This window comes from Zootoca vivipara, chromosome 8 (genome assembly GCF_965207765.1).
Source record: "Zootoca vivipara chromosome 8, rZooViv2.hap1.1, whole genome shotgun sequence".
In the NCBI taxonomy this organism is placed as follows: domain Eukaryota; kingdom Metazoa; phylum Chordata; class Lepidosauria; order Squamata; family Lacertidae; genus Zootoca; species Zootoca vivipara.
Genome location: NC_142591.1, coordinates 4,962,823 through 4,984,090, shown reverse-complemented (window position 1 = coordinate 4,984,090; position 21,268 = coordinate 4,962,823). Strand labels below are relative to the sequence as shown.

At 42.1% G+C, this 21,268-nt stretch overlaps 1 protein-coding gene and 1 pseudogene across 8 annotated transcripts in view; both read right to left on the bottom strand.

Annotated features, from left to right (window-relative positions):
• The window catches only part of LOC118079302 (protocadherin gamma-C5), a 274,853-nt gene that overhangs the window by 204,510 nt on the left and 49,075 nt on the right, over positions 1-21,268 (bottom strand). The window contains exon 1 of one of the 7 annotated variants that reach the window (XM_060278098.2): positions 10,732-13,447. The exons of 4 other annotated variants lie outside the window; for them this stretch is intronic. In XM_060278098.2, coding sequence (XP_060134081.2) covers positions 10,732-13,419 — 2,688 coding nt within the window. In that variant the 5' untranslated portion in view covers positions 13,420-13,447. Of the gene's footprint in view, positions 1-44; positions 3,400-5,868; positions 10,121-10,731; positions 13,448-21,268 lie in introns of those variants that run through there. 2 more of the 7 variants (XM_088675030.1, XM_035103386.3) reach the window with 2 other exon arrangements.
• On the bottom strand, positions 13,886-19,961 carry LOC132592568 (protocadherin gamma-A6 pseudogene; annotated as a pseudogene). Its single transcript, XR_015951312.1, has one exon. The product of XR_015951312.1 is annotated as a protocadherin gamma-A6 pseudogene (transcript).

The window sequence follows — 21,268 nt, the reverse complement described above, 5'->3', positions numbered from 1 at the left end:
TTAACAAAACAAAAAATCATGTTAATCTAAAATTGTTTGCTCACCTGGACTATGATTAAGCCTTCATTGTTCAAGTTTAAATCTTCACCAGGTAGGATAGGATCATTTGCTTCACAAGCTTCTTTATTGCTCAGAGTATTGGAATAATTTGCCTTTCTAGAGTCTGTAGTAAGAGAAACTTCCTGGCAGTAGGAGTGCAGAAATGCTCGGACTCCGTCAATCCCCACAAACTGTGAGATGGGAGCCCCACTGAAATTCACACTCCCCGACTCAAGCAGCTGAGAATTTCTCCACCTGTGCAACTTGATGGCCACTAACACAAGGAGGAAAGTGAAGAACAAGCAGGAGACAAAAGCCACTGCAAGGACCAGGTAGAAGGTGAGGTCAGATGGAGGCTCTACAGGAGCTGAGATGCTGCTCAGGTCTGAGAGGATTGCAGGGATGGTGTCAGCCAGCACCACAGTCAGAGTGGCTGAAGCAGAGAGAGGTGGCTGCCCATTGTCCTTCACTAAAACCACCAGGCTTTGCTTGAGGGCATCTTTTTCCAGAAAGAAACGGGCTGTCCTAATCTCTCCCGTGTGGAGCCCCAGAGTGAAGAGTCCTGGCTCAGTGGCCTTGGTCAGCTGGTAGGAGAGCCAGGCATTCTGGCCAGAGTCTGAATCCACGGCCACCACCTTAGTGACCAGGTAGCCTGGCTCAGAGGAGCGAGGGGCCAGCTCTATCCCCGTGGAGCCATCAGTGGGAGGGGAGGGGTACAGAATTTGGGGAGCATTGTCATTCTGGTCCAGGATGAAGAGAGTCACTGAGACGTTGGAGCTGAGTGGTGGAGAACCTCCATCCAGGGCCTTTACACTGAACTTAATCTCCCGAAACTCTTCATAATCAAAGGAGGTCAGAGCATATATAACCCCCGTCTCAGAGTTAATGGAGAGGTAGGAGGAAAGGCGGGAGTCACTTTTTCGGTCATCAGTGATGGAATATGTTATTCTGGCATTTTCTTCCCAGTCAAGATCATTTGCTCTTAAGGAAGAGACCATTGCTCCTCTTTGGTTATTCTCCACAAAATAGAAAGTATAGTCTGTTTTTTCAAAGAGGGGTGGGTTGTCATTTGTGTCTAAAATATGAAGTGTGATAACTGTGACTGTAGAAAGAGGGGGGACTCCATGGTCAGTAACCGTCACAGTAATATTGAAGACTGACACCTGTTCTCTGTCAAGGGCACCATCAGTCACCAAACTGTAAAAGTTATCCATGGACTTCTTTAGCTGGAAAGGGAGGTTGCTAGGGATTGAACATGTGATTTCCCCATTGATTCCTGAATCTCGGTCTTGGACATTTAAAATGGCAATTACCGTTTGGGATGGTGAACTTTCAAGTATGGTGTTGGTGGCAAAGGTAACTGATAATTCAGGTGCATTGTCATTCAGATCCATAACAGATATCACAATGTTTGATCTGTCACTCAGGCCTCCTCCATCTTTTGCTTGTATCTCAAATGCATATAAAGATGATTCCTCGTAATCAAGATTCCCAATAAGGATGATTTCACCTGTTGTGGAATTTAACAGAAACATTTGGGAGTCTCGCTTTGTAATTTGTTGGATAGAGTATTTAATGTCTCCATTGGTTCCTTCATCCATATCAGTCGCTCTCACTGTCAAAACTGTGGACCACTTGGGAATATTCTCATTGACACTCACTTCATAGAGAGGTTGGCTGAAAACTGGTGCGTTGTCATTTGCATCAAGGACAACGATGTGGATTTGTAATGTGCCAGTCCTGATGGGATCACCTCCATCAGTAGCTGTGAGGAGCAGATCGTAAGCTGATTGTTCCTCTCTATCCAGTGACTTTTCCAACACAAGTTCAGCAAGTCTGACCCCATTTTCTTTTGTTTGCACATGCAAAGCAAAATGGCTACTGCCTGTGAGTTGGTAGCTCTGCACTGAATTTATCCCCCAATCTGGGTCTTGAGCTTTGGGAAGAGGGATCTGGAATCCAGGTATAGATGCCTCACTGATTTCCAGCTCCTGTTCCCCTAGAGGGAAGTGGGGAGCATTATCATTTATATCTGTAATTTCCACTTCGATTCCATAAAGCTTCAGTTTGCTTTCAACAAGAACCTGAAACTTCAAAATACATTTCTCTGCCTCTCTGCAGATTTCCTCTCTATCTATTCTCTCAGATATCTGCAAATGGCCGTTGTTGTCATTCAAAGAAAAGTACTGAATCATACCTACAGGGGAAACAATGCGAAGTCCATGGTCTGGGAGCTGCTTGCCATCCATTCCCAGGTCCTTTGCAACATTCCCCACGGAAGAGCCTTTGTGCATCTCTTCTGGAATGGAGTAGTGGATCTGCCCAGAAACTGCCTTCCAAGAAAACATCATGAAAAGGCACTGGAAAATTCCCTTTCTGCAGTTCCACAGCCTCTGGATTCCTTCCATCCTTGCAGCAGGTTAAAGGCCTTTAGATTCTGGTTCAAATGATGCTGTATCCAACTCTTTTCTAAGGAAAATACACTTTCATTTCTTCTTTACACTGACGAGCAGCTTGTTCCTTCAGATTTTTTGTGCTTGTGTTTAATGGAACGGCAACTTCAATTGGGCAGGATTTCTCATTTCTCCTCCGTTCTGGTGAACAGTGACACCCAGAGGCTCAAGCCCAAAATGCAAAAACTTCACTTTTGAAAATTAAATAAACACCATTTCACTGTACTACTGCTATTATATGCAGATATAGCTAGGAGAACTCAGTATATTTGTCCATGTTCTTTACCCCCCCCCTTAGAATTTACCCACTAGGGATAAATAAGAGTGAAGACTTTTGTTGCTGTAATCAAATTGAAATGGAGCAGAAAAGTATTTAGGGTTCCTGCCCTACCCCATTATTGGAAATTCTGGAATAAATATTATCAATCTTTCTTAGCAATGTTTTCTGCTGGCTTTTCTAAGGGGATATTCCATAGATGTTTTCCTTGATGGAGAAACGACATTAGTAAATCACCAGTACATCCTTATTACCTCTAGTACGTCACTCCTCTCAGTTCCTATTGTTAATTCACATCTCTAAGCTGTTCATCTTCAAACTGAATTTTTATTTTTAGATACGGGTTACATAAGCCCTATTTGGGCATACACTGTCCATACATGAGCAAACACCTAAGGAGAAATATGGAATACTTCTTAGTCCTTTCCTGTCCAGCATTTCAGCTGTACACAATCTAAATCCCTCCATGTATTTGAGGATAAAGGTCTGAGGTGGAGACCTTACTCTACTTGTAGGGGCCACACACATGATTTAGAACTTTGCACAATCATGTTTAATTTGCTTGCACTTGACGAGATTGTTCAAATAGGGCTGTAGTGGGTAGGAGATGCATATCGGGAATGCTCCAGTTCAAATCTAACTTCAACCATGAGCTCATAAGTTCTCTTAGGCAAGACTCCCTCCCTCCCTCCCTCTCTAGTTGACGTCACGCAGCAGTTTCTTCCATTTCCCTGATGTTTTCGTAACTATTAATTTCTGCATTATATTCAGGTTTTCACATGGCATGAAAGCAACTTCATTTTCATGTTATTTGATTGCAGGAAAAATCCATTTGCTGCTCCCTTAAACTAGAAAATTGCAGGAGTAAAGTGATGAAATTTGGGGCCATATACATGGGGAAATGAATACATGCACACCTATGTTGTCCAATGGTGTTCATTGTTGCGTCACACCATGCACACTGCAATTTTTTTAAAAAATATTTTTATTAAAGATTTCTTGAATTACAAAGGCGTGTGCAGTGTCACTCATATTTTAACATGTATCATTTTTGCAAATCAGTTTCATTTGTTAAGACACTAAGAAGAAAGAGGGAAAACGAGGTAGATAGGGGATGGGAGGGTGGATGGAGATGAGAGATGATGATGTTTCTGTTTTGCTTAATATTTGTAGGGCTTGATGTCAGCTTTGTTTGTGATGGTATTCCTTTATTCGCTTGTGTTCTTTTAATGGTAAGAGAGATTGGGGTTGGCCAAGGGTATGGTTGTTCATTTGTGATTGGCTGTGATGGTCTTTGTTTTCATGTGTGAGTGGGGTGGGTGGGTATTTTTGGGTCAGGTTAGCCATACTGATTTGTATGCTGGTGGTAAATTTTTGTCATTATCTTGTTGGGCTGTGTGTGTGATAAAGGGGAACCATACCGTGTGAAGGCATCCTCTTCTATTTGTCCCCATACCAGTTTCAGCTTGTTGGTTAGTTTTTCTAGTAAGGCTGTTTCCCATACTACTTGGTACCATTGGTCCATACTTACTCCTGACAGGTGTCTCCAATGTCTGGTTATGACATTTCTGGTTGCTGAAAGTAGGTGGGTTATGAGGTCTTTGTGGTCTAAATGGGCATTGTTTTCTTGAAAGATGTTTAGTAGGGCCAATTCTGGGGTAATTTCTATTACTTGTCTGGTTATTTTACATATTTCTCATATGGTTGTTGCCCAGAATAATTGGATTTTGGGGCATTCCCACCACATGTGAAGGTATATACCCATGGAAGGGCACCCTCTCCAGCATTTTGGTGAGGTTCCTGGGATTATTAGTACTAGCTTTCTTGGTGTTAGGTAGGTACCACCTGTAGGTGAGTTTTAGGGTAAGTTCTTTTCTTTTCATTGATATAGATTTAAAGGGGGGGGTAGACCACATTCTGGTCCATTGGGTAGGGTTGATTTCATATCCTATGTCATCCTCCCATTGTCTTTTTATTGTGTCTAGGGTGTTGCTGGGATTTTGGAGTAGTATTTTGTATATTGCAGATACCATTTCTGGTGTTAATGAAATTTAGTGGAACACAATATATTGCTCATATATTGAAATGCTGCAGTGTGAAAGGATCATTGGAAAACAGAACAGAAGCACTAGCATCCTAGTCAGGAAAACTAATGCAATATTTGCCACATCTGAATGCATCCTCTCTCCATCTCATCCACAACATGAGGAAAATAATGCTGATCTATCTTTCTGGGTTATTGAAGAGTTACAAGGGAATGTACCATACATGAACCAGTTTCTACACTAAAGTGCTCTATAAACACCAAGTATGGTTGTACAATGCAAAGAAGGCCATGTCCTCCTTAATTTATTCCTCACATTGTGCCTAGACAAATGCTATTAAAGCCAATTATTATTACTAAACTACATCACATTACAGAGATATTTACCGGTAGTTTGATAATTAAGGAGAATTTTACCAATAACTAGAAAATTTGCAGACTTCTTGAATAATATACTATGTAACATTTTTTGATGTTTGTTTTTCTATTTTTTTTAAAGACAGAACATTAAAATAGATACATATTCAATTTTAGTCATACAAGGAAGAAAGGAAGGATAGACACAGGGCTGGCGCTAGGTACACCCCCGGTGGTGCAGGGTGCTAGGGCGCCAAGCCGCCGCGCAGAAACCATGCTGTGCCTTGTGAGGGCGGGGGCGCCGGCGCTCGAGCGATCTCCGCCCCTCAGCGCCAGGGCACGCGACCTGCTGGAGACTGCCCTGGATAGACACTGTCTCCACTCAAACATGCTATGCCATCCTGTGATCCCAGATCATCACCCTAAGTCAGCATGAAGATATGCATCTAGATAATTCAGACTGAGGCTCCCCCAACTTGCAGTTTTGCCCTTCAACAACTGCTAGAAGGCCCATTCCACTGGCTTGCTCTCCAGCAGTAGCAGCTCAGTACTACTCCCTACCTACTTCCCTGGTGGCATGGCCTGAATTGTCTGGGGTGCCAGTTTGATAACAGCCACCATTTACAATAAAACTCTAAAACAAGTGATAACACACCTAATTCCCTAAAAAAGAAAGAAAAGAATGCAATATAACTCACCGTGCCGTCATTTTCCTTTTCAGAATTTAAATTGCCTCCACTGACCATCAAAGAAATGTCAGAGTTGCCATTGCAAAGGATGTTCTCTGCTATTTGGACAGTGGGCTGCAGGAATGTGAACTCATTCCTCCTGGATTCAGAGGAAAGACAGACCTGGTAGGAATAAGGCAAAGTTCCGTCCTCATAATTTGGTGGGAATATGGCACCAGCCTTTGAATGGGGGTCAGGAATAAAGCACTGAAGGAAAGTGGGGTTCCTTGACCTTCGAAGCTTCATCAGAATGGTCAGAATCACCGTCACCAGGAACAGAAAGGACACCAGGGTCAAGGCCAATACCAAATAAAACTGCAGATCCGACTGATACTCTGAGTCATTTGGCTGGGAGTTCATTTCCGGAAGAGCCTCCTGGAAGTTCTCAGCAAACACCAAGCTCAAAGTCGTGGTGGCTGAGAGAGGAGGATGCCCATTGTCCTTCACCAGGATGACCAGCCTCTGCTTCACTGCATCTCTCTCAAGTAATGCTCGGACTGTTTGCACCTCTCCTGTGTGGGAGCCAATGCTGAAGAGTGAGGGCTCTGTGGCCTGCAGGAGATGGAAGGAGAGCCAGGCATTGTGTCCCGAATCAGAGTCCACGGCCACCACCTTCGTCACCAGATAACCTGACTCAGCTGACCGAGGCACCATCTCAAAGAAAGGAGAGCCCTCTGTTGATTGTGAAGGGTACAGGATCTGCGGAGCATTATCATTTCGATCCAAAACACATACTGTCACTGTGGCACTGCTATTGAGTGGTGGAGAACCTCCATCTTGGGCCTTCACTTGAATCTGAAACTCCCTGAATTGCTCATAGTCAAAGGAGCGTTGGGCATACATGACCCCAGTCTCAGAGTTAATGGAGACATAGGAGGAGAGAGGCAAGCCCTTGATGTTGCTGTTAAGGATGGAGTAAGTGATTCGGGCATTGCGATCCAGATCTGGATCAGAGGCCTTGACGTGGAAAATTGAAGTTCCAGATGGGTTGTTCTCTGGAATGTAGGCAGTATAGGAAGATTTTTCAAAGGCTGGCGGATTATCATTGATATCTGAGATCTGTATTGATATGGTTTTGTGTGTGGAGAGTGGAGGTGTGCCTTTGTCTGTGGCTGTGATTGTAATATTATACTCTGGAGTCCTTTCTCTGTCAAGGTCACCATCTATGAGGAGCTTGAAATAATTATCCGAAGATGAGACTATCAGGAAAGGTACAAGTTCCTTCAGGTGACAGGTGACTTCTCCGTTATCCCCAGAATCCCTGTCCTGAACTTTAATGAGAGCAATCACAGCTCCAGATGTGACATCTTCAGGAACTGGGCTGGACACGGATGTAAGGATCACATCTGGAGCATTGTCATTCTCATCAAGAACCTCAATCTCCACATTACAATGAGCTGTGAATCCTCCTCCATCACTTGCCTGAATTATCATCACATATCTTTGTCTTTCCTCAAAATCAACACTTTCTATGAGTGTAATTGTTCCGTCTCTGGGATCCAGATGAAACTTCTGTTTGGCTGTTTTTGGGATGTCACTGAAAGTATAAGTGATCTCAGCATTTGACCCTTCATCACTGTCAGATGCTTTGACTCGAAGCACAGAGGTTCCTTTGGGTGCACTCTCCTTCAGGCTCACTTTATAGATTGTCTGGGTGAAAACAGGGGCATTGTCATTAATATCAATAACTGTTACCAATATGTTGGCTGTTCCAGTTTTTGGAGGTTCTCCACCATCCATGGCTGTAAGGACCATGTGGTGTGTGTGTTCCTTCTCCCTGTCCAGTTGTTTCTGCAATATTAACTCTGCATATTTGCCGCCATCATTGCCACTTTGAATTTGCAATTTGAAATATGGAGTTGAGCTCAAGTGATAATTCTGGAGGGAGTTCATTCCAATATCATCATCTTCAGCATTTCCAAGAGCAAATCGAGTTCCTGGCAGAGTAGCTTCACTCCATTTAAACTCAATATTTTCATTCTGGAAGTGTGGGGCATTATCATTAATGTCCTGGATAAGAATATTTACGTGGAAAATATTCAAAGGGTTGTGTGCCACAACTTCTAATTTGAGGACACAAGTAGATGATTCCCCACAAATCTCTTCCCGGTCTATCCTCTCATTCACATACAGGTTGCCATTTTGTTCATTGAAATCAAAGAACTGCTTTTCTGAAGAAATTCCAAGCTTGCGCTTTGAGAGCTCTCTGATATCTAACCCCAGATCTTTAGCAAGATTCCCCACAAAGGAGCCCTGCTCTGCTTCCTCTGGAACTGAATACTGAACCTGCTCAGACACTACCTGGCAGCAGAACACAGACCAGAATATGAACAGAAATATTACTTGCCTCTTCGTGATGTCCCTTGTTCTCTTTGCCTGCTTTACCTCCATCACATCCATTGTCATTTCTGATTTCCTCCTTCTTTCAGTTCAGTTATGAAGACTCCCAGTACACTTATTTGAGATAATATAAATATTGTTCTTTTGAGCTGATCCTTGGGAAACTGAGAGCTTTCCTTTCTTGAGCAGCTTTTAAAATAAAAGCTTTTCCTTTCTTCTCCGCTGATGTGTTAAGTGAGAGAGAGACTGCTCTAAGAGCCTCACAAATGCTGAGCCATGGCTGCTCCCATGTTGTCCAACAGTGACACTCTGAGTCCACATGGGGAACTGTTTCTGCTATTTCTATAATTCTACATGGGATTTTATGTCTAAAATAGGGAATTGCTTGCAATATAAGTTCACCTTTTAAATGGAATTTGAAAAAAATTCTTCCCCATCTCTTGTGTGCATCCTCTTTGCTTCCCAATCCCTCACCATTCAGCATCATTCCTTTATTTTCTTTCTTTAATAATAATATAAAAAACCACCAAGAAAAACCATAGGAATAGTAGAGAGGGGATACCTGTTGGTGAGTAGGGCTCATCAGATATAGAAAGTTTCTTTCCAGAGGCTTCTAAAGAAATTGTGGTCTTCTAGATCATTTAAGGGGTGTAATTCCTTGTCAGGGTACACAGAGTTTGGCAATGTCTCCTTTATTGGATCAGGAGGCAGAGGGAACTACACTTGACATGCTCTCTGGCAGGAAAATCCACTTCTGTGCATGTTCAGGAACATCATTTCTGGTTTGAGGTTAGAAAGCACTCTCCTACCTCTGCTCATTGACAGTTACCACCAGCACACCACACCTTTTCAAAGGTGATATTTTTTCTTTAAAAGGCGAAGAAATAGCAGGGAGGATTAGCTAACGGTACTGGTGAAACCCATTTTATGCTTGAAATTAATTCAAAGAAAACTGGGTCCTCGCTTAATTAAAGTGATTTAAAAAGATGGGAGAGCTTACCGGTATATTTAATATCTTCTCATAGGACCTGGACTAAAGCTAGCTGCACTCTTTATAAAAAAGATGACATATAACACATTTCTTATCTTATTTGCTATTTGTCTTTCCTCCAGTTTAAACATAGCATTAATAGCTCTATACTTTTGCATTATTCCATTTAAAAAGTTTCTGTAAAGGAATAAAATACTGAAAGACCAAACTAACCAAAGTGCATTTGATTAATGTGATCAAAAGATTCTACCACTTGTATTTACAATAATGTAAAGCAACTATTTCTAACACCATTTTCCCTGCAATGTTCCCAGTAATGAACTATTTTGTTTCTCTGATCAAAGCATCCCCACCCCCCTGCAGTGTAGTTTTCATTCTGTAATGAAAGTACCTCCTGGACATTGTCACAAATGGTCACCCCTACAATATCTCCAAAGTTCAGTCCCTGCCACTTACAACTGTGTCAATAACTTTGCACAAACCATATAATGTTGTTTGGGGACTTCTCTCTAATCAAGGACAGTTTTCTTGTGAGTTTCTTAATGGGGTTAGAAACACATCCTACAAATAAGTGTTGTCCGGCTTGGGATGTTTGGACATTGTCAAGCACTCCTCTTCTGACACCACAGACACATATATTTTCTGGGATTCGAAATTCTACCCCCACCTTACACTGGAAATCTCATTGGGGTAGAAACAGCCCCCCCCCCCAAATAATAATAATAATAGTGTGTTGCTGTTGTTTTCTGACACTGGGTGAGGGTTCCAAGTTATGAGGAGCATAATGCAACCAATCTTACATACAATTGCTTGCATTTTTAATTTGCTTTAATTTCTTTTAACCTATTCTGCTGTGGTTTAAACTTTCAGTGTGCTTTAAATTATGCTTGTCATTTTTAAAATATTGTTTTTATTCATTTTTAATAATATAAAAGTTTAACAATGTAGAACATTTATATACTCTCAATCAGAAAAATACAAAAATACAGATCTCTATTGTTAAAAATGAACAAATCTCCCTCACTTATAAATTATAGTAATTTGCAAACTTCTATACTACGTAGGATGTTTTTGTGTTTGTTCTTGCATATATATATATATATATATATATATATATATATATATATATTTCAAGATAGAACTTTAAAATAGTTAAACATTCAATTTTAGTCATGCTGCAAAGAAATAAATAAGAAAAAGAACAATTTAGCACTGTCTCCTTCATGCTGTGGTCCCAGATCAGCATGAAGATATGCATCTAGATAATTCAGACTGAGGCTTCCACAATTTGCAGTTTTCTCCCACAACAACTGCTGAAAAATCCGTCCCATTAGGTTGCTCTGCAGCAGTAGCAGCTCAGTACTACTCCCTACCAACTTCCCTGGTGACATGATCAGAACTGTCTGGAATGCCAGTTTGATAACATCCACCGTTTACAATAAAACTATCAAACAAGTGATAACACACTTAATTCCCTAAAAGGAGCATGCAATATAACTCACCGTGCTGTCATTTTCCTTTTCAGAATTTAAATTGTCTCCACTGACCATCAAAGAAATGTCAGAGCTGCCATTGCAAAGGATGTTCTCTGCTATTTGGACAGTGGGCTGCAGGAATGTCAACTCATTCCTCCTGGATTCAGAGGACAGACAGACCTGGTAGGAATAAGGCAAAGTTCCGTCCTCATAATTTGGTGGGAATATGGCACCAGCCTTTGAATGGGGGTCAGGAATAAAGCACTGAAGGAAAGTGGGGTTCCTTGACCTTCGAAGCTTCATCAGAATGGTCAGAATCACCGTCACCAGGAACAGAAAGGACACCAAGGTCAAGGCCAATACCAAATAAAACTGCAGATCAGACTGATATTCTGAGTCATTTGGTTGGGAATTCATTTCCGGAAGAGCCTCCTGGAAGTTCTCAGCAAACACCAAGCTCAAAGTCATGGTGGCTGAGAGAGGAGGATGCCCATTGTCCTTCACCAGGATGACCAGCCTCTGCTTCACTGCATCTCTCTCAAGTAATGCTCGGACTGTTTGCACCTCTCCTGTGTGGGAGCCAATACTGAAGAGTGAGGGCTCTGTGGCCTGCAGGAGATGGAAGGAGAGCCAGGCATTGTGTCCAGAATCAGAGTCCACGGCCACCACCTTTGTCACCAGATAACCCGACTCAGCTGACCGAGGCACCATCTCAAAGAAGGGTGAGCCCTCTGTTGATTGTGAAGGGTACAGGATCTGCGGAGCATTATCATTTCGATCCAAAACACATACTGTCACTGTGGCACTGCTGTTGAGCGGTGGAGAACCTCCATCTTGGGCCTTCACTTGAATCTGAAACTCCCTGAATTGCTCATAGTCAAAGGAGCGTTGGGCATAGATGATCCCAGTCTCAGAGTTAATGAAGACATAGGAGGAGAGAGGCAAGTCCTTGATGTTGCTGTTAAGGATGGAGTAAGTGATTTGGGCATTGCGATCCAGATCTGGGTCAGAGGCCTTGACGTGGAAAATTGAAGCTCCAGATGGGTTGTTCTCTGGAATGTAGGCAGTATGGGAAGATTTTTCAAAGGTTGGCGGATTATCATTGATATCTGAGATCTGTATTGATATGGTTTTGTGTGTGGAGAGTGGAGGTGTGCCTTTGTCTGTGGCTATGATTGTAATATTATACTCTGGAGTCCTTTCTCTGTCAAGAGCACCATCTATGAGAAGCTTGAAGTAATTATCTGAAGTTGAGACAATCAGGAAAGGTACAAGCTCCTTCAGGTGACAGGTGACTTCTCCATTATCCCCAGAATCCCTGTCCTGAACTTTAATGAGAGCAATCACAGCTCCAGATGTGACATCTTCTGGAACTGGGCTGGACACGGATGTAAGGATCACATCTGGAGCATTGTCATTCTCATCAAGAACCTCAATCTCCACATTACAATGTGCCGCCAATCCTCCTCCATCACTTGCCTGAATTTTCATCACATATTTTTGTCTGTCCTCAAAATCAACACTTTCCAGAAGTGTAATTGTTCCATTCCCGGGATCCAGATGAAACTTTTGTTTGGCTGTTTTTGGGATGTCACTGAAAGTATAAGTGATCTCAGCATTTGACCCTTCATCACTGTCAGATGCTTTGACTTGAAGCACAGAGGTTCCTTTGGGTGCACTCTCCTTCAGGCTCACTTTATAGATTGTCTGGGTGAAAACAGGGGCATTGTCATTAATATCAATAACTATTACCACTATTTTGGCTGTTCCGGTTTTTGGAGGTTCTCCACCATCCATGGCTGTAAGGACCATGTGATGTGTGTGCTCCTTTTCTCTGTCCAGTTGTTTCTGCAATATTAACTCTGCATATTTGCCGCCATCATTGCCAGCTTGAATTTCTAGTTTGAAATATGGATTTGAGCTCAATTGATAATTCTGGAGGGAGTTCATTCCAATATCATCATCTTCAGCATTTCCAAGAGCAAATCGAGTTCCTGGCAGAGTAGCTTCACTCCATTTAAGCTCAATATTTTCATTCTGGAAGTGTGGGACATTATCATTAATGTCCCGGATAAGAATATTTACGTGGAAAATATTCAAAGGGTTATGTGCCACAACTTCTAATTTGAGGACACAAGTGGATGATTCCCCACAAATCTCTTCCCGGTCTATCCTCTCATTCACATACAGGTTGCCATTTTGTTCATTCAAATCAAAGAACTGCTTTTCTGAAGAAATCCCAAGCTTGCGCTTTGACAGCTCTCTGATATCCAACCCCAGATCTTTAGCAAGGTTCCCCACAAAGGAGCCCTGCTCTGCTTCCTCTGGAACTGAATACTGAACCTGCTCAGACACTACCTGGCAGCAGAACACAGACCAGAATATGAAGAGAAGCAGTACTTGCCTCTTGGTGTTGTCGCTTGTTCTCTCTGCCTGCTTTACCTCCATCAAATCCATTGCATTTCCTGATTTCTCCTCCTCTTTCACTTCAGTTTTCAGGACTCCCAGTACACTTAAGTGAGATAATAGAAATATTGTTCTTTTGAGCTTATCCTTGGGAAACAGAGGTTTCCTTTCTTGAGCAGCTTCTAAAATGAAGGCTTTTCCTTTCTCCGCTGCTGATGTGTTAAGAGAGAGAGACTGCCCCAAGAGCCTCACAAATGCTGAGCCATGGATGTTCCCATGTTGTCCAACAGTGACACTCTGAGTCCACATGGGGAACTGTATTTACAATTTCTATCATTCTACATAGAATTTTATCCCTAAAGAAGGTAATTGCTTGTGATGTAAGTTCAACTTTAAATGCAAACTGAAACAAATTTCTTCCCCATCCCTTGTGTGCATCCTTGATGCCTCCCAGTCCCTCACCATTTAGGGTTATTGCTTTGTTTTATTTTATTTTTAAAAAACACCATAGGGATAGCAGAGAGGGGGTAACTGCTAGTGAGGACAACTCATCAGAGATTGAAGATTTGTTTCCAGAGGCTTCTAGAGAAATTGTCGTTTAAGGAGTGTAATTCCTTACCAGGGTACACAGTGTTTGTCAATGTCTCCTGAATTGGATCAGGAGGCAGAGGAAACTACACTTGACATGCTCTCTGGAACAAAATTCCATTTCTGTGCATGTTCAGGAACAACATTTCCAGGTAGAGGCTAAAGAGGACTCTCTTACCTCTGCCCACTTACAGTTACCACCCCCACCCCACACCTTTTCAAAGGTGATTTTTTTACTTGAAAGCGGAGGAAATGGCAGGGAGGACTAGCTAACAGCACTGGTGAACTCCATTTTATGCTTGAAATTAATTAAAAGGTCCTAGCTGAATTAAAGTGATTAAAAATGATGGGAGAGCTTATATTTAAAATCTTCCCATAGGACCTGGACTAAAGCTAGCTGCACTATTTAGAAAAATAATGTGCAACACATTATTACGTTATTTGCTATCTGTCTTTCATCCAGTTTAAAAAATAGCTTTAATATCTCTATACTTGTGCATCATTCCATTTACAAAGTTTTTGTAAAAGAATAAAATACTGAAAGACCAAACTAACCAATGTGCATTTGATTAATGTGATCAAAAGATTCTACCACTTGTATTTACAATACTGTAATGTAAATATAATTTACAATGTAAATACAAATATTTCAAGCACCATTTTTTCCCAGTGTTCCCAATATTAAATCATTTCCAGTTTCTCTTTAACCGTCATACAATTTTGTGTCAATCAAATGATTCCCATCCCATCCCTGCTCCAGTGTAGTTTTAATTCTGCAATGAATGTACTTCCATGACATTGTAACAAATGGTCACCCCAAAGTTCAGCTCCTACCACTTACAGCTGTGTCAATAACTTGGCACAAAACATATGTTGTTTGGGGACATCTTCCATAAATTTGCTTGCATTTTTTATTTTTTATTCCCAGTGTCCCCTCCTCAATTAAGTCTCCTTGTCTTCTCATTCTAAAATATACAAACATCAATAATATCTCAGTCAATAAAAAGTTAAGTAAAACCATAATTGCTTTTGGAAAATGACATAACAAGCCTTTTGGCAATGGGAATATCAATATCAGCTTGCTGGAGGGAGTGTAGTGAAAAGGGGTTACTTACTATCAGATAAATCCCTATGAAGTACCATGGACATACAAACACAAGTCCACCAAAGTTACTTGCTGACTAGATGTTTGTCTATCCTATGTGTCCATGCAGACCACGGTAGGTATTTGTAGTGCACAAGATGCGTGAAAAAAAAAGAAAAATGAACCAGTTTGCTTCCAGTTTAAGAGCTTGTCTGTCTGAATGACTGGAGTGGACACCAGGGCCGGCTCTAGGTAGACCCCCGGTGGCGCGGTGCACCAGGGCGCCGGGTCGCGCGAAAACCATGCTGCGCCCTGCGAGGGCGGGGGCGCCAGAGCGATCTCCGCCCCTCAGCGCCAGGGCACACGACCTGCTCGAGACTGCCCTGGTGGACACTGACTTGTCATAGGCCACTAGTTTCTAGTGCTCACCAAGGCAGTAAACCTATGTCTTGGCAGTACCAAGAGAGGTGGCTGCTCACATTTATACACTCATTTATTCATATACTAGCTGTCTATCCATCCATCCCAACGTTTGGAAATGTTATGCAGAAATGAGATAAAAACAAAATACAACAGTCAAAGCTAAAACAATTAAGAATGCATCAAATCCATCCATAAACAGGAACCCACATACTGAAGTCTTGATCAATACTGGTTGGGATCAATACTTCCACATAAAAACTAGATGAGAGGAATAAAATCAGGCAAATAACTGTCTACCAGGCATGATTGTTTGCAATATGTAGGGAACTATGTTTTCATATAGAGGAGCATCCTGTTTTATGAGCCCCCACCAGCAGTCCAAAGTAACACAAATGAGGCAAAGATTGGTCACCTGTTGCATCAAGATAAAGATTTGATGAAAGAAGATCCTTCACAGAAGGATCAGATACGCAGTGATGACTAAAAGAAGAGGGAGCTGAAAGAAATAAAAAGAAGACTGACATAGTTCTGAATATAATGAGAAAGCAGAGGCAGAAAACAGAGGCAAAACAAAAAATCATGACAATCTAAAATTGTTTGCTCACCTGGACTATGATTAAGCCTTCATTGTTCAAGTTTAAATCTTCACCAGGTAGGATAGGATCATTTGCTTCACAAGCTTCTTTATTGCTCAGAGTATTGGAATAATTTGCCTTTCTAGAGTCTGTAGTAAGAGAAACTTCCTGGCAGTAGGAGTGCAGAAATGCTCGGACTCCGTCAATCCCCACAAACTGTGAGATAGGAGCCCCACTGAAATTCATACTCCCCGACTCAAGCAGCTGAGAATTTCTCCACCTGTGCAACTTGATGGCCACTAACACAAGGAGGAAAGTGAAGAACAAGCAGGAGACAAAAGCCACTGCAAGGACCAGGTAGAAGGTGAGGTCAGACGGAGGCTCTACAGGAGCTGAGATGCTGCTCAGGTCTGAGAGGATTGCAGGGATGGTGTCAGCCAGCACCACAGTCAGAGTGGCTGAAGCAGAGAGAGGTGGCTGCCCATTGTCCTTGACTAAAACCACCAGGCTTTGCTTGAGGGCATCTTTCTCCAAAAAGAAACGGGCCGTCCTGATCTCTCCTGTGTGGAGCCCCAGAGTGAAGAGCCCTGGCTCAGTGGCCTTGATCAGCTGGTAGGAGAGCCAGGCATTCTGGCCAGAGTCTGCATCCACGGCCACCACCTTAGTGACCAGGTAGCCAGGCTCAGAGGAGCGAGGGGCCAGCTCTATCCCCGTGGAGCCGTCGGTGGGAGGGGAGGGGTACAGGATTTGGGGAGCATTGTCATTCTGGTCCAGGATGAAGAGAGTCACTGAGACGTTGGAGCTGAGTGGTGGAGAACCTCCATCCTGAGCCTTTACACGGAACCGAATGTCTTGAAACTCTTCATAATCAAAGGAGGTCAGAGCATATATAACCCCCGTCTCAGAGTTAATGGAGAGGTAGGAGGAGAGGCGGGAGTCACTTCTTTCGTCATCAGTGATGGAATATACTATTCTGGCATTTTCTTCCCAGTCTGGATCAATTGCTTTCAGGGAAAAGACTGATGCTCCTCTTGGATTGTTTTCTAGGAGATAAGAAGTGTAGACTGACTGTAGAAAGACTGGGGGGTTGTCATTTGTGTCTAACAGCTGCAGTGAAATAATTGCAGAGGTTGATAATGCTGGAATCCCATTATCAGTTGCTGTAACAATGATATCATAGGTCACCACTTGTTCCCTGTCAAGGGCTCTGTCTGTCACTAAAGTGTAAAAATTGTCCATTGTTTTTTTAAGTTGGAAAGGAAGACTGTTGGAAATTGAGCATATAACCTCCCCATTGACTCCTGAATCTCTGTCTTGGACATTTAAGATGGCAATGACAGTTCCCGTTGGTGTGTTCTCAGGGACAGAGTTGAGTACAAAGGTGATTGCTATTTCAGGTGCATTGTCATTTAAGTCTGTTACAAAGATCACAACCTTTGACCTGTCACTTAGACCACCACCATCAATGGCTTGCACCTCAAATTCATATAAGGATGATATTTCAAAGTCAAGGCTTCCTGCAAGGATAATGTCTCCTGTTGTTGAATTCAATAGAAACATTTTAGAATTCTTCTCTGTGTTTTTTTCAAATGAATACTTTACCTCTCCATTTATCCCTTCATCTATATCGGTGGCTCTCACTGTAACGACTACAGACCCTTTAGGAATATTCTCCTTCATGCTTGCTTCAAAGATTTGTTGTGTGAAAACCGGTGCATTGTCATTTGCATCTAGAACAATTACATGAATTTGAGCAGTACCAGACCTGACTGGATCACCCCCATCAGTAGCTGTGAGGATTAGATCATAATCTGGTTGCTCTTCCCTGTCCAGAAGTTTCTCCAGCACTAGCTCAGCATGTCTTGCCCCATTTTCTCCTGTGTGCACATGCAGAGAAAAATGGCTATTGCCTGAAAGTTGATAATTTTGTATAGAATTTATCCCTAGATCTGGATCTTGAGCTTTGGGTAGAAAAAACCTGTCTCTGAGTGTAGCTGTCTCACTGATTTTCATTTTCCATTCCTTTGGTAGAAACCAAGGAGCATTGTCATTTATATCTGTAATTTCCACTTCAATTCCATAGAGTTTTAATTTGCTTTCAATAAAAACCTGCAACTTCAATATGCATTTGTCTGTCTCTCCACAGATTTCCTCTCTATCTATTCTTTCAGAAATCTGTAAATGGCCATTGTTGACATTCAAAGCAAAATACTGAACCATACCTACACTGGAAACAATGCGGAGTCCATGATCTGAAAGCTGCTTCCCATCCATTCCCAGGTCCTTTGCAACATTCCCCACAAAAGAGCCTTTCTGCATCTCCTCAGGAATGGAATAGCGGATCTGCCCAGAAACTGCCTTCCAGATAGTCACCATGACAAGGCATTGCAGGATTCCTTTTTTGCATCTCCTGAGTCTGTGGGTTTCTTCCATGATCTTATACCAGGATAAAAAATGCTGGTTCTGTTCAAAAGCTCCAATGATTGGTTTCTGGTATTCCCTTTGTTCTGCTCCTAGTTCCAGTTCAAAATAGCCAATTTGTTTCTAAGCAAAACTTACTTCAGTTTTGCTTTCTGTACTGTCATGTCGTCTCAGTTATTGTGTGCTACACTGTGTAATAGCAAAGAATGTGAGGCTGGATCTTTTACTTTTTCCCCTTATTGGTGAACAGCGACACCATGAGGCTCAATACAAAACTGCAGAAGCCTTATTTTGGAATCCTAAATTTCTAATATGTGAAGTGATAACTCATGTGTCTCCACTATGATAAAATGCAATAATTTCACCTGCTAGAATCACCCATAATTCTGTGATGCTTGTGCCTAGCCCTGCTTTGCATATTATACAGGAAGGAATAAAGGTCACTCATACCTGTTTCCCTTTGTTTGTAACATGTCACACTCCCCTAGAATTTCCCCTAGAAATTGCAGCAGCAGTAAATAAACTGTCTTCTTTTTCTATCATTTGCCCCCAAATATGTAAAGAAGAATTTGGCAGAGTTCTTTTGGAAGAATAAATCAGGACTCTGTACACTATGTTGATTTACCTCAGACTTTGCAGATAAAATGAGTCACTTCAACATTCCTGCCATGGAGTCAGTGTTTGTGCTTTTTTTTTAATAAAAAAAAGTCTATCTTTGGGATATAGTCAAGAACATTCAGCTTCAAGGCAGGATTAATGCCTATTGGAATAAAAAGGTCTACAGCAGGCAGTCAATGCCACCAGGAAGGCGGCCTAAAGGACTTTCCACATCCCATGCATACCTGCCAAATATATCTCAGATAGTGGTCCCCTGTGGCAGGGAAGCACATGGCAGCCTGTCCACCAGAAGTATTGCAGTTGCCCCATCTAGACAAAATTATAAATTCAAGTGGTCAGGGAACCAGTACCGAGTCTCACCATTTTACAAAGCCTCAGTCCCAAGGCCTGCTCATTTCTCCTCAGCAAGGAAGCAGGGGAGGTGGTTCTGCCAGGCTGAGGGCCTGCTCTCCACCTTTCCTCACTCTAGCTGCTGCCACCTCAGAAACCCGACAGTTTGCCTGCTTTGCAATTACACCAGGCGCCATCAGTGTTTTTTGGACCTGTGGTCACCTTTTTAATTCTGAGAGAGTGCTGTGGGTGCCAGTCACAAAATGGCTTCCATGGGTGCATGGCATAACACAAAATGGCTGCTGTGGGGAGCACGGCATACCACAAAATTAGAGTGAGCACGGTCATGGTGAAACTTTCCCCATAATTGTATTTCCATACTAGGAAAGGCTCAACCTCTTGAATTTCTGTCTGCCATACATCTGTTAAAGGCACAAGAACCCTGTTTTCCCCCCAATGCCAACCCTAAACCAAAGCCTAAGCTGTAGCCATTAAGTTCAAAGATATGTACTTCTGAGTAGGTATGTATACCATTATACTGTAAGTTAACTATACAATGAATTCTTAATGATTGGCAGGTCTTTAGCTTTTTCACAGCATAAGATATATCTAAGCCTCTTTGCAAAGTGTTCACATTTGCCTTTGGGTGAGTTTTTAACATCCATCCACATTTACTGTGTTAATAATATCTAGAGAAAATAACTTCTAGGGATTACTTCATCTCAGACAAACCCGCCACAGAAACGACGCGTCCCAGTTTCTAGGAACAAACAGCTCATATTCATGGCATTTAATAACTTTTTTTTAAAATCATATAATCAGGACAGTGCCCTCCAGCACTGCATATACCCTGTTTCTCATATTTTAAGACATCCCCATAAAATAAGCCATAGCAGGATTTTTAAGCATTCAAAGAATATAAGCCATACCCCGAAAATAAGACATAGTGATAGGAGCAGCAGCAATGCCGGCCGCGGCAGGAGGAGGAGGAAAAAAATAAGACATCCCTTGAAAATAAGCCATAGTGTGTTTTTTTGAGGAAAAAATAAATATAAGACGTGTCTTATAATATGAGAAACACGGTATACTGGTTGATTTTTTTTTGAGGCCTAGTAAGGGATTGAAGATGCTTGCTTAATTGTGAGGGCAGTAGAAAAAGTATTCAGGAAAGATCATATTTTCCTCAGAAGAATTGGGGGAGGAGCGCTGCCAGCACTTCTAAAACACTAAAGGCTGCCACAGATACACACAGGAGATCAAATAGAGTGAATAAGCATTCTCTAGAAGAGGCTCCACAGCAGAAATTATGGTTTATTTGTCAGAAAATAATTACCATATTTAGTGACAGGAAAGTTCTGGTAGATTTTCTCCAGGAATAGTTACAGGTAGGTAGCCGTGTTGGTCTGACGGAGTCAAAATAAAATTTTTAAAAAAATTAAAATTAAAAAATCCTTCCAGTAGCACCTTAGAGACCAACTAAGTTTGTCATAGGTATGAGCTTTCGTGTGCATGCACACTTCTTCAGATACACTGAAACAGAAGTAACCAGACCCTTATGTATATTCAGAGGGTGGTGGAGGGTGGGGGTGGGAATGGGTGATGGGCTGATAGGAGTGGTAAACCTGTTGATGACTATTAACGACTGTTAATGGCTGCAATTGGTCTTGCAGGAAAAAGCAAGGGCTGAGTTGCTAAAGAAAGCTTGATCATGTATAATGAGATAAGAATCCTATGTCTCTGTTCATACCAGGTCTCTCCATGGTTTTAAGCTTGGTAATGAGTTGCAATTCAGCAACTTGTCTTTCCAGTCTGTTTCTGAAATTTTTCTGTAATAAAACAGCTACTTTGAGATCTTTTATAGAATGTCCTGGGAGATTGAAGTGTTCTCCTACTGGTTTCTCTGTCTTGTGATTCCTGATGTCATATTTATGAATAGTTTTGTATGTAGCAAAAAGCCAAGCGGTGTTTGGCAAGGCTGGCCCAGTACATTTTGGCACCTGAGACAGACCCCAGAATGGCACCCCCTCCCCACCAGGGAAGATGGGCTGAGTGAAGATCTACGTCAGGAACTGACATCAGGACCTGCTGCCCTGGCGGACTCTGCTGCCTAATGTGGTCA